General features: G+C 41.9%; 1 protein-coding gene across 2 annotated transcripts; it reads left to right on the forward strand.

Annotated features, from left to right (window-relative positions):
* The first annotated feature begins 5 nt into the window (after positions 1-5).
* Positions 6-12,915, forward strand: VPS29 (VPS29 retromer complex component). Of its 2 annotated transcripts, XM_007529064.2 has the most exons (4): positions 10-104; positions 8,117-8,308; positions 11,194-11,429; positions 12,408-12,915. In XM_007529064.2, the coding sequence occupies exons 1-4, from the start codon at positions 102-104 to the stop codon at positions 12,523-12,525; spliced, it is 549 nt and encodes a 182-aa protein (XP_007529126.1). In that variant the 5' UTR covers positions 10-101; the 3' UTR covers positions 12,526-12,915. The 2 variants fall into 2 exon arrangements, with proteins under 2 accessions (XP_007529134.1, XP_007529126.1); XM_007529072.2 differs by lacking the exon at positions 11,194-11,429 and having other exon boundaries at positions 6-104.
* The last annotated feature ends 375 nt before the right edge of the window (positions 12,916-13,290 follow it).

Genomic DNA, 13,290 nt, shown 5'->3' on the forward strand with positions numbered 1-13,290 from the left:
CCTCGCTGTTGATTGGCTGTGAGGGAAGTGGGCGGGTCACCGAGGAGCCTGAGGAAGAGGGCGGCGGCGGTTGTGGTGACTGAGCGGAGCCCAGTGACAGGATGGTAGGACGGCCACTGTGGCGACCGAGACCTGACTCTCGGCCGGGGTGCTGCGTCGTTGGGAGCCCCTGAGAGTCTCTGGGCGAGAGTGTGGGCCATCCCAGAGGCTTTGGTGGGCGCGGCCCAGGCCCAGGCCTGGGGAAGGCCCACGGGGAGGGACAGGAGTCGCCACCTCTGGGTGCGGCCGGCCTGGCCTCGCACCGGCCCGGGGTGCAGAGGACGAGCTCGGCCGCTTATCACGAGACCCGCACGGCCTCCCCGGGGGAAAGCCTCTAGGCTTGTGCTTTGAGCGCCCCGAAGGAAAGGGCACTATCCCCCGCCGTTTCCAGACGTTTCCTCCTCTCCTGCAAAAAAAAAAAAAAAAAAAAAGCACGTCCCGCTGTCGTTCTGTGCGGGTTCCACCTCCCATGTGATGAAAGCCGGCTTCTGGGGTGCAGACGGGAAGTAACGAGCAGTGCCCCCTTCCTTTTACCATGGCCGACTAGGGAAAGGGGGGAGAAGACGATCCCTTTCGCCCCTGAAGTAGCATGCAGCAGCCTTAGAAAGGTGGGAGCCCCAGGACCTGGTTGCGGGAACCACTTGTCCCCGAAGGACGCCGCCTGCCAGCCGCTAGAGTAGGTTCCTTGACGCTGGTTAGGAAGTGCGCGTAGAGGGCTGTCTGGGGAAAGGGCCAGGGGAGCTGCATCTGATCCCTCAGCCTGGCCACCATCACTCCCTCACCCACACACAGCAGGTAGCCACCCGGGCGACCTCCCTGTATTCAGGTGTCCATAGGTACCTGAAAGTTGAAGGCGCGTCTTCTAGAGGAGCTGTGTTTGTCTTAGCTTTTGTGTCAGTGAGGTAACTTGCAAAGGGATTCATTTTTCTGATGGGCAACGACGGCATTTCTAAGATCATCACGATTTTGTGACAGACACAGCCTCGGAGATGTCCTGTAGACAGCCAAGGAAAGAAGATGTATGCTGCTTTAGTTGATCTATGCAAACGTCTTTAATCCACTCCTCCATTTTGCACCTAAGCAAACTCCCGTTTCGAGTAGCCCAGCTTACAGGAAATATTGAGACAACCTCATATGATTCCATATTCATGTTTCTGAAGTTTTCTGAAAAGTGAACTTTTTTTTTTTTTTTAGGATGGTGGCACTGGAACATTATTTTTCAAGTTAACTAGAAGTGATTGTGCAAAAATTAGCTTTAGCAGATTGTTTAGAGTCTACAGGAAGAGAAATTTAGCCAGAGAAATTAGGCGATTTATTGTTTGTTTGTTTTTCATCTTCATTTGGTAACTTCATCACTGGCGGTGTAGTCATAGTGTTAGATTTTTCTTTCTTTTTTTATTAGAAAGTCGGCCTCACCTTTCTGGGCCAACTTTTTCAAATAGAGAGACAGAAACGGGGCCCAGAAGCTCAACCAGTTAAGCGCACATATCACCATGCTCAAGTACCGGGGTACCAATCCCTGCTCCCACCTGCAGGGGAGCCCTTCATGAGCTGCGAAGCAGGTCTGCAGGTGTCCATCTTTCTCTCTCCCTCTTGCACTCCCCCTCCCGTCTCAACTTCTCTCTGTCCTGTTCTATCAAGTGGAAGGAAAGAAAGAAAAAAGAAAAAAAAAAAATGGCCACAGGGAGCAGTGGATTCGTAGTGCCGGCGCGGAGCCTCAGTGATAACCCTGGTGGCAAAAAAAAGAGAGAAAATGGGAGCGGTAGCGCAGCGGGTTAAGCGCAGGAGGCACAAAGCGCAAGGACCAGAATAAGGATCCAGGTTCAAGCCTCCGGCTCCCCACCTGCAGAGGATTCGCTTCACAGGCGGTGAAGCAGATATGCAGGTGTGTTCCTCTCCCCCTCTCTGTCTTCCCCTCCTCTCTCCATTTCTCTCTGTCCAACACAGCAACAATGACATCAGTAACAACAACAATAATAACTACAACAACAGTGAAAAACAACAAGGGCATCAAAAGGGAAAATAAATAAATATATATATTAAAAAAGAGATGACACAGAGGAAAGGACACCACAGTACCAAAAACTCCTCCACAGTGAGGGCTGGGCTAGAGCCTGGTTTGTGCATTGCAGGCCCATCGCCTAGGTGAGCTTATTTTGTTGGCCCTGTGCTAGATCCATATGAAATAGAGACCTAGTAGTGGCTTAAACTTCCAATTTTAGATATTCCTCAACTTTAAAATGGTGCAAAAGTAAAACCATTCTTTAGAAGTCATTCTTTGAATTTTGATATTTTCCCAGATTTGTGGTATGCAGTAGAATACTCTTGCAGGAGCCACAGCTCCTTATCAGCCACATGACCATGAGCATAGACAACTTATAGTCTGCAGCTTACTATGTTGTCTGTCATTTTTGGATATTGTTTTGAGTTTTCTAATCTGATCACATTTTCTACTATAGGCTGATGTAGGGGTTCTAAACACAACACATTTAAGGTAAACTAAGCTAATCTATGATATTCAATAGGTGTATTAAATGCTTTTGTCATTATCCCCCTCTATACCCCAAAGATAGAAAGGCAGATAGACAGACAGACAGACAGATAGATGAGAGAGGGGAAAAAAAACTAAGCATCACTCTGGCATATGCTGGAGATTAAGCTCAGGATCTCAAGCTTGAGATTCAGCACTTTATCCACTAAGCCACCTCCAGGACCACAGCCTCATAATAAACTGAACAAGAGCTAGACTAGAATTCTAAATGTAGAACTAGAATCAGTGTACTTGAGGAATAGTTAGATCTTAAGAATTCAGAAAATGGTAACTTTCATTTAAAATATTACTGATGAATTTTCACAAGCATTTTGTAAAATTCAGAACAGAACTTGAAGCAAATGGAATGAGGGGCCAGTGTGTGGAACAAGATGAAAAAAAAGTCAAAAAGTTGATAAACCAAAAAATGATTAGAAGTGTGTGTTTGCCTGTACTTCTGTACCGTGTTCTAAAATACACCAAATAATTACTTTGGTATTATTTTGAGCAAAGCTGATTTTTAACATTTTCTTTCATAACACTCAGAAATCATTAACAACTGTTTGCAAATTCATTTGATATTTCTTTTGTTGTTCTTTTTCTTTTTAGTTCCTTTTTGTTGCTTTCTTTTAACATTGGTCATATTTCACCCTTTTTTTTTTTTTTTTTTCCCATTCCCCTGTCTGCAATCAACTTCTTCATCCCACTAAGGCTGGGCACAGAGTAAGTTTCTTCTCTTAGCTCCTACTAACAATGGTGATTGGGTGGCTGATTGCTGGGTTTTTCATCCTTTTAAGATCTATCAAATAAGAAATAACCAAATTTCTACACTTTGATGGTTGGTTTTTTATTTGAATTTAACAAGTCTACCTTTTTCAGAATCTGTTCTCTTTAAAGACTAGACTCTGTGTCTAACCTGAACTGTCAAAGTATGGAATTTGGGCAAGGACACTCAAAATATGACAGACTCGGTATCCTAAATGTGTGATGCCCCATCCAACACTGCAAAAAAAAAGTATGACATTTGCTATATGCACTCTAATTTCTGTGTGATCACACAAGTATATCTTTAGACTACTAGTCATCTGGGCACACTTGGGCATATTCCACAAATTATAGAACTGAAGTCATGAATCATAAATTATCATCCCTTGCTTCTTTCTTTTTAAAAATATTTATTTATTCCCTTTTCGTTGCCCTTGTTGTTTTATTGTAGTTACTATTGTTGTTACTGATGTCATCATTGTTGGATAGGACAGGGAGAAATGGAGAGAGGAGGGGAAGACAGAGGAAGAAAGATAGACAGACACCTGCAGACCTGCTTCACCACTTGTGAAGCGACTCCCTTGCAGGTGGGGAGCCGGGAGCTCGAATTGGAATCCTTATGCCGGGTCCTTGCGCTTTTTGCCACCTGTGCTTAACCCACTGTGCTACCACCCAACTCCCTTTTGCTTAACTTTTTTAAAAAATTAATTATTTATTCATGAGAGAGATAGGATGCAAGAAAGAACCAGACATCATTCTGGTACATGTGCTGCCAGGGATCGAACTCAGGACCTCATGGTTAAGAATTCAATGCTTTATCCACTGCGCCACCTCCCTTACTTAACTTACTTAACTTACGACCTTACTTAACTTCTTATACTCAGATCAGATAGTTCATTTATTAGACCCAAGCATTTCAGTTTAGAGACATACATCCTTTTATGAGTTTGAGATTAATTTTTAATACAAAAATCTGTGTTTTAGCCTTAAATGTTAGTTTTCCACATTAACTGTATACTTCCCCTCCATATCTGAAGGGACCCCCCCATAAAGACAAAAATTGTGCTTTCTCCAGTATTTTTGTATTGATTGCCAATGAGGATACATTAAGATTTGAATTGAAACAGTATAAGTCACTGAGAAAATATCCACTGACGTTCTCTGTGAAGAAGAAACTTATTTAACAAATTAATTTAAAGCTAATTTTGTCACCTTTGGTTACTCTTTATTTCTAATAACAATGCTTTTGCAGTTTCTTTTTTGTTGCAAGCTGAATCACACTTGTTTTAGTAATCATTTGATTTCAAATTTTTCAAAATTAATTTCAGCTGACAAAGTTTGTGGTAGTAAAACTTTTCTGTTTTATCCTATTGTAGATAGTTAATGAATTATGTCTTCTTTACAGTTATTTAAAGGGCATATACACTTTAGGATGAAATGTCATCATGAGGAAATATCTTGTTTTTTAATTTTTTTATTATATTTATTTATTTATTAGATAGAGATGGCCAGAAATCAAGAGGGAAGGGGCTGATAGAGAGGGAGAGAGACAGAGAGATGCCTGCAGCAGTGCTTCACCACTCGCAAAGCTTTCCCCCTGCAGATGGGTACTGGGGCCTCGAACTCTGTTCCTTGAACATTGTAACATGCACTCATCCAGGCGGGCCACCACCCGGCCCCATGAGGAAACATATTAATTTTTTTTGTTGTTTCTTTTTCAAAAAAAAAATTATCCCCTTTTGTTGCCCTTGTTTTATTTTTGTAGTTGTTGTTGGCTAAGACAGAGAGAAATGGAGAGAGGAGGGGAAGACAGAGAGGGGAAGAGAAAGACTCCTGCAGACCTGCTTCACCGCCTATGAAGGGACTCGCCTGCAGGTGGGGAGCTGGGTGCTCCAACCAGGATCCTTAAGTTGGTCCTTCCGCTTTGCGCCATGGTGCGCTTAACCCACTGCGCTACCTCCCGACTCCCTATGAGGAGACATCTTATCATAGACTGAAGCTTATACTTACTGTGAAAAAAAAAATTTTTTTTTCTGTTGTCATTTGGAGGACAGCTTTTGTTTTTCCTTATTTTATTTTTACCAGAGCCCTGCTCATCTGAAGTCTTTAGTGGTGCTGGGAATTGAACATGAGACCTTAGGACCTTAGGCATGCAGGTCTTTTTGCATAACCCCTATACTATCACGCTAACATCATGTTTTTTATTTTTAAATTACCTTTTTGATAGTATTCTGTTAAATTACTGACTTAAATAATATTTATTTAAAATGCTTTTCTTTTAAAATTATTTTTATACTTATTTTCCCTTTTGTTGCCCTTGTTTTTTTGTTTGTTTGTTGCTGTAGTTATTACTGATGTCGTCGTTAGATAGGACAGAGAGGAGGGGAAGACAGAGAGGGGGAGAGAAAGGTAGAGACCTGCAGACCTGCTTCAGCGCCTGTGAAGGGACTCCCCTGCAGGTGGGGACCTGGGGCTCCAACCGGGATCCTTACTCTGGTCCTTGCGCTTCACACCATATGCACTTAACCCACTGCACTACCACCCGACTCCTTTTTTCTTTTTCCTTTTCCTTTTTTTTTTTTTTTTACCAGAGCACTGCTCAGCTCTGCCTTTTGGTGGATTGAACCTGGAACTTTGGAGTCTCAGGCATGAGAGTCTCTTTGCATAACCATTATGCTATCTACCCTCTGCCCGCTTTTTAAAATTATTATTATTATTTTAATGAGAAAAAATAGATACAGAGGGAAAGATACTGAGAGAGAGAGAAAGGGACCAGAACACTGCTCATTTCTGGCTTGTGGTGGGGCTGGGTATTAACCTGGGCCGTCAGAGTCTCAGGCTTGAATGGCTTTTGCATAACCATTATGCTGTCTCCCAGCCACCTAAAATGCTTATTTTTCAAAGCCTTACAAATTTAAATAAAATTTTCTAGCATTGAGGTTTTATTTTATACTTAAGTGAAAACTTTATTTTTCTCATCTGAGACTGTTGAAACTAAACTGCCTCTGCTAAATTTATCAAGTATATAACTTTTTTTTCTTTTAATGCCATAGTGCACAGGCAGATCGCAAAAATGGTATTTAAGCCTGGTAACTATACTGCAAATACATCCACAAATAATCTAGAAAGAATATTAGAATGAGGATTTATATCATGCAGGAGATGCAGAGATAGCAAAAATTTAATTTAAAAGCACACATTTGCCCTATTAAAAGCGCACATAGTATGAAATACAAGGATCCCGTTTGGAGCCCTGGGCTCCCCACCTGCAGGGGGGTCGCTTCACAAACTGTAAAGCAGGTCTGCAGGTGTCTTTCTCTATTCCTCTGTATCTCCCTCGCCCCTCTCAATTTCTCTCTGTCCTATCCAATTAAAAAAAAAAAAAGAGAAATAGAAAAAATGGCCACCAGGAGCAGTGGATCTGTAGTGCCAGTACCTAGCCCCAGCGATAATCCTGGAGGCGAAAAAAAAGGGGGTGGGGGGGAGTCGGGCAGTAGCACAGCACGTTGGGCACACGTGGCGCAAAGCACAAGGACCTGCATAAGGATCCCGGTTCGACCCACGACTCCCCACCTGCAGGGGAGTCACTTCACAAGCGGTGAAGCAGGTCTGCAAGTATCTATCTTTCTCTCCCCCCTCTGTCTTCCCTTCCTCTCTCCATTTCTCTCTGTCCTATCCAACAACGATGACATCAACTACAACAATAAAACAAGGGCAACAAAAAAGAATAAATAAATATTTAAAAAAGAAAGAAAGAAAGAAAAATACATAGGAAGGAAGGAAAGTCTGGGGCTGGATGGTGGCACACCCGTTGAATGCACATGTACAATGTGCAAGGACCTGGGTTTAAGCCGCTTATGCCTACCTGCAGGGGGAAAGCTTTACAAGTAAATGATAGAATTACCTTTTTTTTTTTTTTCCTATTACTACTCTTTTACCAGTTCTCCTTATTGATGCTTCTGGAATCGGTATATAAGGTTTTACATTACAGCTGCAGAAATACAGGTCACCCTATTTGTCTTCAAAAAATTCCAGACTTCTCACTAGTATATTTTTCATTTTGCAGTTGATATTATTTGGTGTAAATTTAGTGTCTCTAAGTGAATCACTCTTGTAAACTAGATTTTATTCTTGGTAAATAGAATGATGTACATCTATTTATAATTAAAAAGATTGATTCAGAACAGATTACATTAATATTTAAGTGATCATGAAAGTGAATAAAAAATATATGAGGGGGTCGGGTGGTAGCACAGTGTGTTAAGCGCACGTGGCTCAAGGCTCAAGGACTGAGAAGGGATCCTGGTTCAAACCCCCTGCCCCCCCACCTGCAGGGGAGTCACTTCACAGGCAGTGAAGCAGGTCTGCAGGTGTCTTATCTTTCTCTCCCCCTTCTGTCTTCCCCTCCTCTCTCGATTTCTCTCTGTCCTATCCAACAACGAATGACATCAACAACGACAATAATAACCACAATAAGGCTACAACACCAAGGGCAACAAAGGGTGTGTGTGGGGGGCGTGGGGAATGGCCTCCAGAGCAGTGGATTCATGGTGCAGGCACTGAGCCTCAGCAATAACTGGAAGCAAAAAAAGAAAAGAAAATATATGACTGGATCAAAGAGGAAATAAAGGAAGAAATCAAAAAAAAAAAAAGAAAATATATGAACAACTGCTGCTTGTTGGAACTTCTGATGAGTTTAATTTAAAGGGGAAGTTATGGAAAGAGAACATCTTGTTTTGGTATGTTTAACATTATACCTTGTCTCATCTTGATATTTTAAAGTTGGTGTTGGTATTAGGAGACCTGCACATCCCACACCGGTGCAACAGTTTACCAGCTAAATTCAAAAAACTACTGGTGCCAGGAAAGATTCAGCACATTCTATGCACTGGAAACCTTTGCACTAAAGAAAGTTATGACTATCTCAAGACTCTGGCTGGTGATGTTCATATTGTGAGAGGAGATTTTGATGAGGTAATGTATTTCTTTTTTCCTTTCTCAGATATTTGTCTTGATTCTTCCATATATATGCTTTATCCTTTACCACAGACACTCAACTACTGAGATTTTTTTTTTAAATATTTGTTTTGGAGATAGAAGTTGAGAGGGGGTGGGGTTAGGTAGCATAATGGTTATGCAAAGGGACTCTGAGGCTCCAAAGTCCCAAATTCAATCCCCTGTACCACCATAAACCAGAGTTGGGCAGTGTTCTGGTAAGAAAAAAAAAAGAGGGCCAAGGGTAGATAGCATAATGGTTATGCAGATAGCCTCTCATGCCTGAGGAGACTTCAATGTCCCAGGTTTAGTCCCTCCCACCACCGCACCACGGTAAACCCTAGCTGAACAGTGCTCTAGTAGCAAAAAAAGAGAGAGAGAGAGAGAGATGAGAGGGGAGGGGAGGGATTGGATGGGATAGGGTGGGATGGGGAGACTAAGAGAGAGAGACACTTGCAACACTATTTCATCACTTGTGAAGTAGTTTTGCCCTGCAGGTAGGGACTAAGGACTTGAACCCAAGTCCTTACGCATTATAATGTGTGCACTCAACCAGGTGCTTCACTACCAGTCCCCTGAGATTTGTTTGTTTGTTTGTTTGTTTGTTTTTGCCTGCAGGGTTATCTATCGCAAGGGTTTGGTGCCTGCACTATGAATCTACTGCTCCTGGAGGCTATTTTTTCCCTTTTGTTGCCCTTGTTTATTATTGTTGTCGTCGTTGTCGGATAAGATAGAGAGAAATTGAGAGAGGAGGGGAAGGCAGAGAGGGAGAGAGATAGACACCTGAAGACCTGCTTCATGGCTTGTGAAGCCACCCCTCCACCCTCGCAGGTGGGAAACTGGGGGCTTGAACCGGTATCCTTAAGCTGGTTCTTGCGCTTTGCGCCATGTGCACTTATCCTGCTGTGCTACTGCCCGGCCCCCCTGAGATCTTTTTTGTATAAAAATCCCCAGGGGCCAGCAAGATAACTCATCAGGGAGGGCACTTGCTTTGCTATATACCTGCAGCCTAGTTTCAAGCCCCCAGCATACTACAAGAATACGACAGCACTGGGGGAAGTTTGGGTGCTATGGTTGGTCTCTCTCTCTCTCTTTCTCTCTGTGTATGTGTCTTCCCTTCTCTCTGAATAAAGTCATCCTAGAGTGATGAAGTTATAGTGACAGAGAAAAAATTCTAAACTTATAGCTGTTACATAAGCAGCCTGAGAAGTTTGACTTGGTGGATAAAACATTCAACTCACAGGATGAGGTCCTGGGTTCAATCCCTGGCATTGCATGTGCCAGAATGATGCACTGGCACTCTTTCTCTCTCTAATAAAGAAATCTTTTAATAAAAAGCTGTTACATAATCTCTTATTATTTGAAAATCATTAATGAACATGCTAAGTATTTGTTCTAAGTAAAAAAAGGGCTTTTGTTTGCTTGTTTGTTTATAAAGTTTTTGTTAGGAGCTCTCAGCATCACCACCTTAACTAGCCTGTGCCAAGGTTTTACTCATTGCCCCACCTTCTATGATGCTTTTGGTATTATATTTAAATACTAAATAGGTTGATACTTATAAATTCCTTAGAATAATGCCTTGTTTCTACGAAGTGCTGTTTGTACTGTTTACTATTATTATTATCTTAAGCTATCTATATAACTATTAAAGCCTGAAATATATAAAAATTTAGTGTGCCTGATTTTACAAATAGTATGCCTAGAATATTTAGGCAGAGGAAAATTTTAATTTTGGGGGGTAAGAATCTCTATAGCATGCTTGAAAGAACTCAAATCTTATTTAAAAACTAACACAGTAAAGGGATTACATAAATCCCAGTTTACCTGGAGTGAGTTGTGTTCTTAGTATAAGTTGCAGCCTTAGAATGAGAAGAAATCAAATATATATATATATTTTTTTAATATTTATTTCCTTTTGTTGCCCTTGTTTTATTGTTGTAGTTATTGTTATTTTGATGTTGTCATTGTTGGATAGGACAGAGAGAAATGGAGAGAGGAGGGGAAGACAGAGAGGGAGGGAAAAAGATAGACACCTGCAGACCTGTTTCATCGCCTGTGAAGTGACTCCCCTACAGGTGGGGAGCCGTGGGCTCGAACTGGGATCCTTATGCCGGTCCTTGTGCTTTGCGCCTCATGCACTTTTTTAAAATTTATTTTTAGGGGGTCGGGCGGTGGCGCAGTGGGTTAAGCGCATGTGGCGCAAAGCGCAGGGACAGGCGTAAGGATCCCGGTTCGAGCCCCCGGCTCCCCACCTGTAGGGGAGTCGCTTCACAGGCGGTGAAGCTGGTCTGCAGGTGTCTATCTTTCTCTCCCCTTCTCTATCTTCCCCTCCTCTCTCCATTTCTCTCTGTCCTATCCAACAACGAATTGCGTCAACAAGGGCAATAATAATAACCACAACGAAGCTACAACAAGGGCAACAAAAGGGGGGAAAAAAAATGGCCTCCAGGAGCGGTGGATTCATGGTGCAGGCACCGAGCCCAGCAATAACCCTGGAGGAGGAAAAAAAAATTATTTTTAAATTTTTTTATTAATTTTATTTTTCAGAGAGATGCAGAGAGACACACACAGAGAGAGAAACACCAGAGCAGTGCTCAGCTCTGGCTTATGGTGGTGTGGGGGATTGAACCTGGGACTTAGGAGCCTCAGGCATGAGAGTCTGTTTGCATAACCATTATGCTGTCTCCCCCGCCCCACCATGTGCGCTTAACCTGCTACTGCCCGACTCCCCAGAAATCAAATATTTAATAAATGTGTTGGCTGTGGAGCACTGTATCAAGATGTTTGTGTGAGAATATTTAAGCAGGTTGTTTTTTAAACATCAGTGTCTCTAAAGTATGTTTATTTTCTTCTCTCCGTTTTAGAATCTGAATTATCCAGAACAGAAAGTTGTGACTGTTGGGCAATTCAAAATTGGTTTAATCCATGGTCATCAAGTTATTCCCTGGGGAGATATGGCCAGCCTCGCTCTGTTGCAGAGGCAGTTTGATGTGGACATTCTTATCTCAGGACATACACACAAATTTGAAGCATTTGAGCATGAAAATAAATTTTATATTAACCCAGGTTCTGCCACTGGAGCATATAATGCCTTGGAAACGTGAGTAGTATGCAGTTTTGGAAATTGAAGTTTTATAAATTTAATAATTGTATGTATACATTTCATAAAAGATAAATTAACCATTGGGGCCATGTGGTGGTGCACCTGGCTATGTGCACACACTACAGTGTGCAAGGATGCAGGTTCAAGCTCCTGGTCCTCACCTGCAGGGGGAAGCTTCATGAGTGGTGAAGTAGAGCTGTAGGTGTCTGTGTCTCTCCCTCCCTATCTCCCCTTCCCTGCCGGGCTAGTGTGGGGGTGCCTTTTCCCAGGCGCCTACTCTCTGGGTTGGAGAGAACTCAACTGGAGTCAGCCTGGGCTGCTACTCACTCAGTGACACAAGGGAGATGACTCAGGAACAGACTCGTGGTGAAGAGACTATAATACAGTATATGTCTTTACTGATCAGAGAGCCAAGGCTTTTAAAGGGCAGACCTGGAAGTGGCAAGTCGGAAATGGAAATGGCTAGGAAAGGGGCAGAGAAAGGCAGAAGGGGTTGGGAAGGTAGGAACTTCCTTAGCAACTGTTGTGAGGGTTTTAACTGGTAGGATTACAAATACCCTGCAGGCAGGGAGGGTCTTGACTGTAGAAAGAAGATAGATCAAAGGAATAGAATGGTTGGGGATCTTTCAGGCAAAACAATGATTATATAGATAGGCCATAGTATCAGGAATGCAAGGTGGAGCAGGGGGAGCTGGCTTAATGTTTTAAGGAATGCCAAGCTCCTGGAGGCAGGAAAATGCAGGGTGCTTTGTGAGGTTCCTCACAATTTCCCAACATTTCCCCTCTCAATTTCTGTCTATCCAATAATAAATAAATAAATAAAAAGATTTACAAAACATTAATTAGCCATTTAAACAATTCTAGTCTTTTTAAATATATTATTCTTTAGTGTTTAACAACCATATTTTTCCTTGAAATGTTTATTGCTACTGCCTTTTAGCACAAAACATTGAAATTACTTATATTTTCTTCCAGAAACATTATTCCTTCATTTGTGTTGATGGATATCCAGGCTTCTACAGTTGTCACTTATGTGTATCAACTAATTGGAGATGACGTCAAAGTAGAACGAATTGAATACAAAAAATCTTAAAGTGAGGCCTATCTTGATTTTTCTGATTTTTTTTTTCCTTCATTCCCCTGTTCAGATCAAGTAATCAAAACATTTAAGAGCCACAAAATTGTATTACTTTTATAATATTTTGCAGTAAAAAAAATTGTTTTCTGTTAATACAATGCTCTAAGCTTCTTGTAAACTATAAGAATATATTTAGTTTATGTATATGGTTTCTATGAAAACAATGTCCACCAAACAGTAAATGATCACGTGCTAAAAATTTATTCTTGTAAATATCCTCAAAGTTGATATTTGGAACTTTATTACAAAAGTAGTGCATGGGGAGAAAAAGATTCTAGACTTTCTTGTATACATTTTTCTCTTCCAATAATAAACAGTTATCATTCATTTATACTTTGATACAAACTGTGTATTAAATTTTTTTCTTAAATTTTTTTTTGTTTATAAAATTGAAACAGACAAGACCATAGGATAAGAGGGGTACATTTCCACACATTGCCCACCCCCTAGAGCTCCATATCCAATCCCCTCCATTGATAGCTTCCCTGTTCTTTATCCCTCTGGGAGCATGGACCCAGGATCATTGTGGGATGCAGAAGGTGAAAGGTCTGGCTTCTGTAACTGCTTCTCCACTGAACATGGGTGTTGGCAGGTCGATCCATACTCCCAGACTGTCTCTCTTAGTGGGGCAGGGATCTGGGGAGGTGGGGCTCCAAGACACATGGTGGGGTCTTCTGCCCAAGGAAGTCAGATTGGCATGGTATCATCTGGAACCTGGTA

The sequence above is a fragment of the Erinaceus europaeus genome, chromosome 6 (genome assembly GCF_950295315.1).
Source record: "Erinaceus europaeus chromosome 6, mEriEur2.1, whole genome shotgun sequence".
Lineage (NCBI taxonomy): Eukaryota > Metazoa > Chordata > Mammalia > Eulipotyphla > Erinaceidae > Erinaceus > Erinaceus europaeus.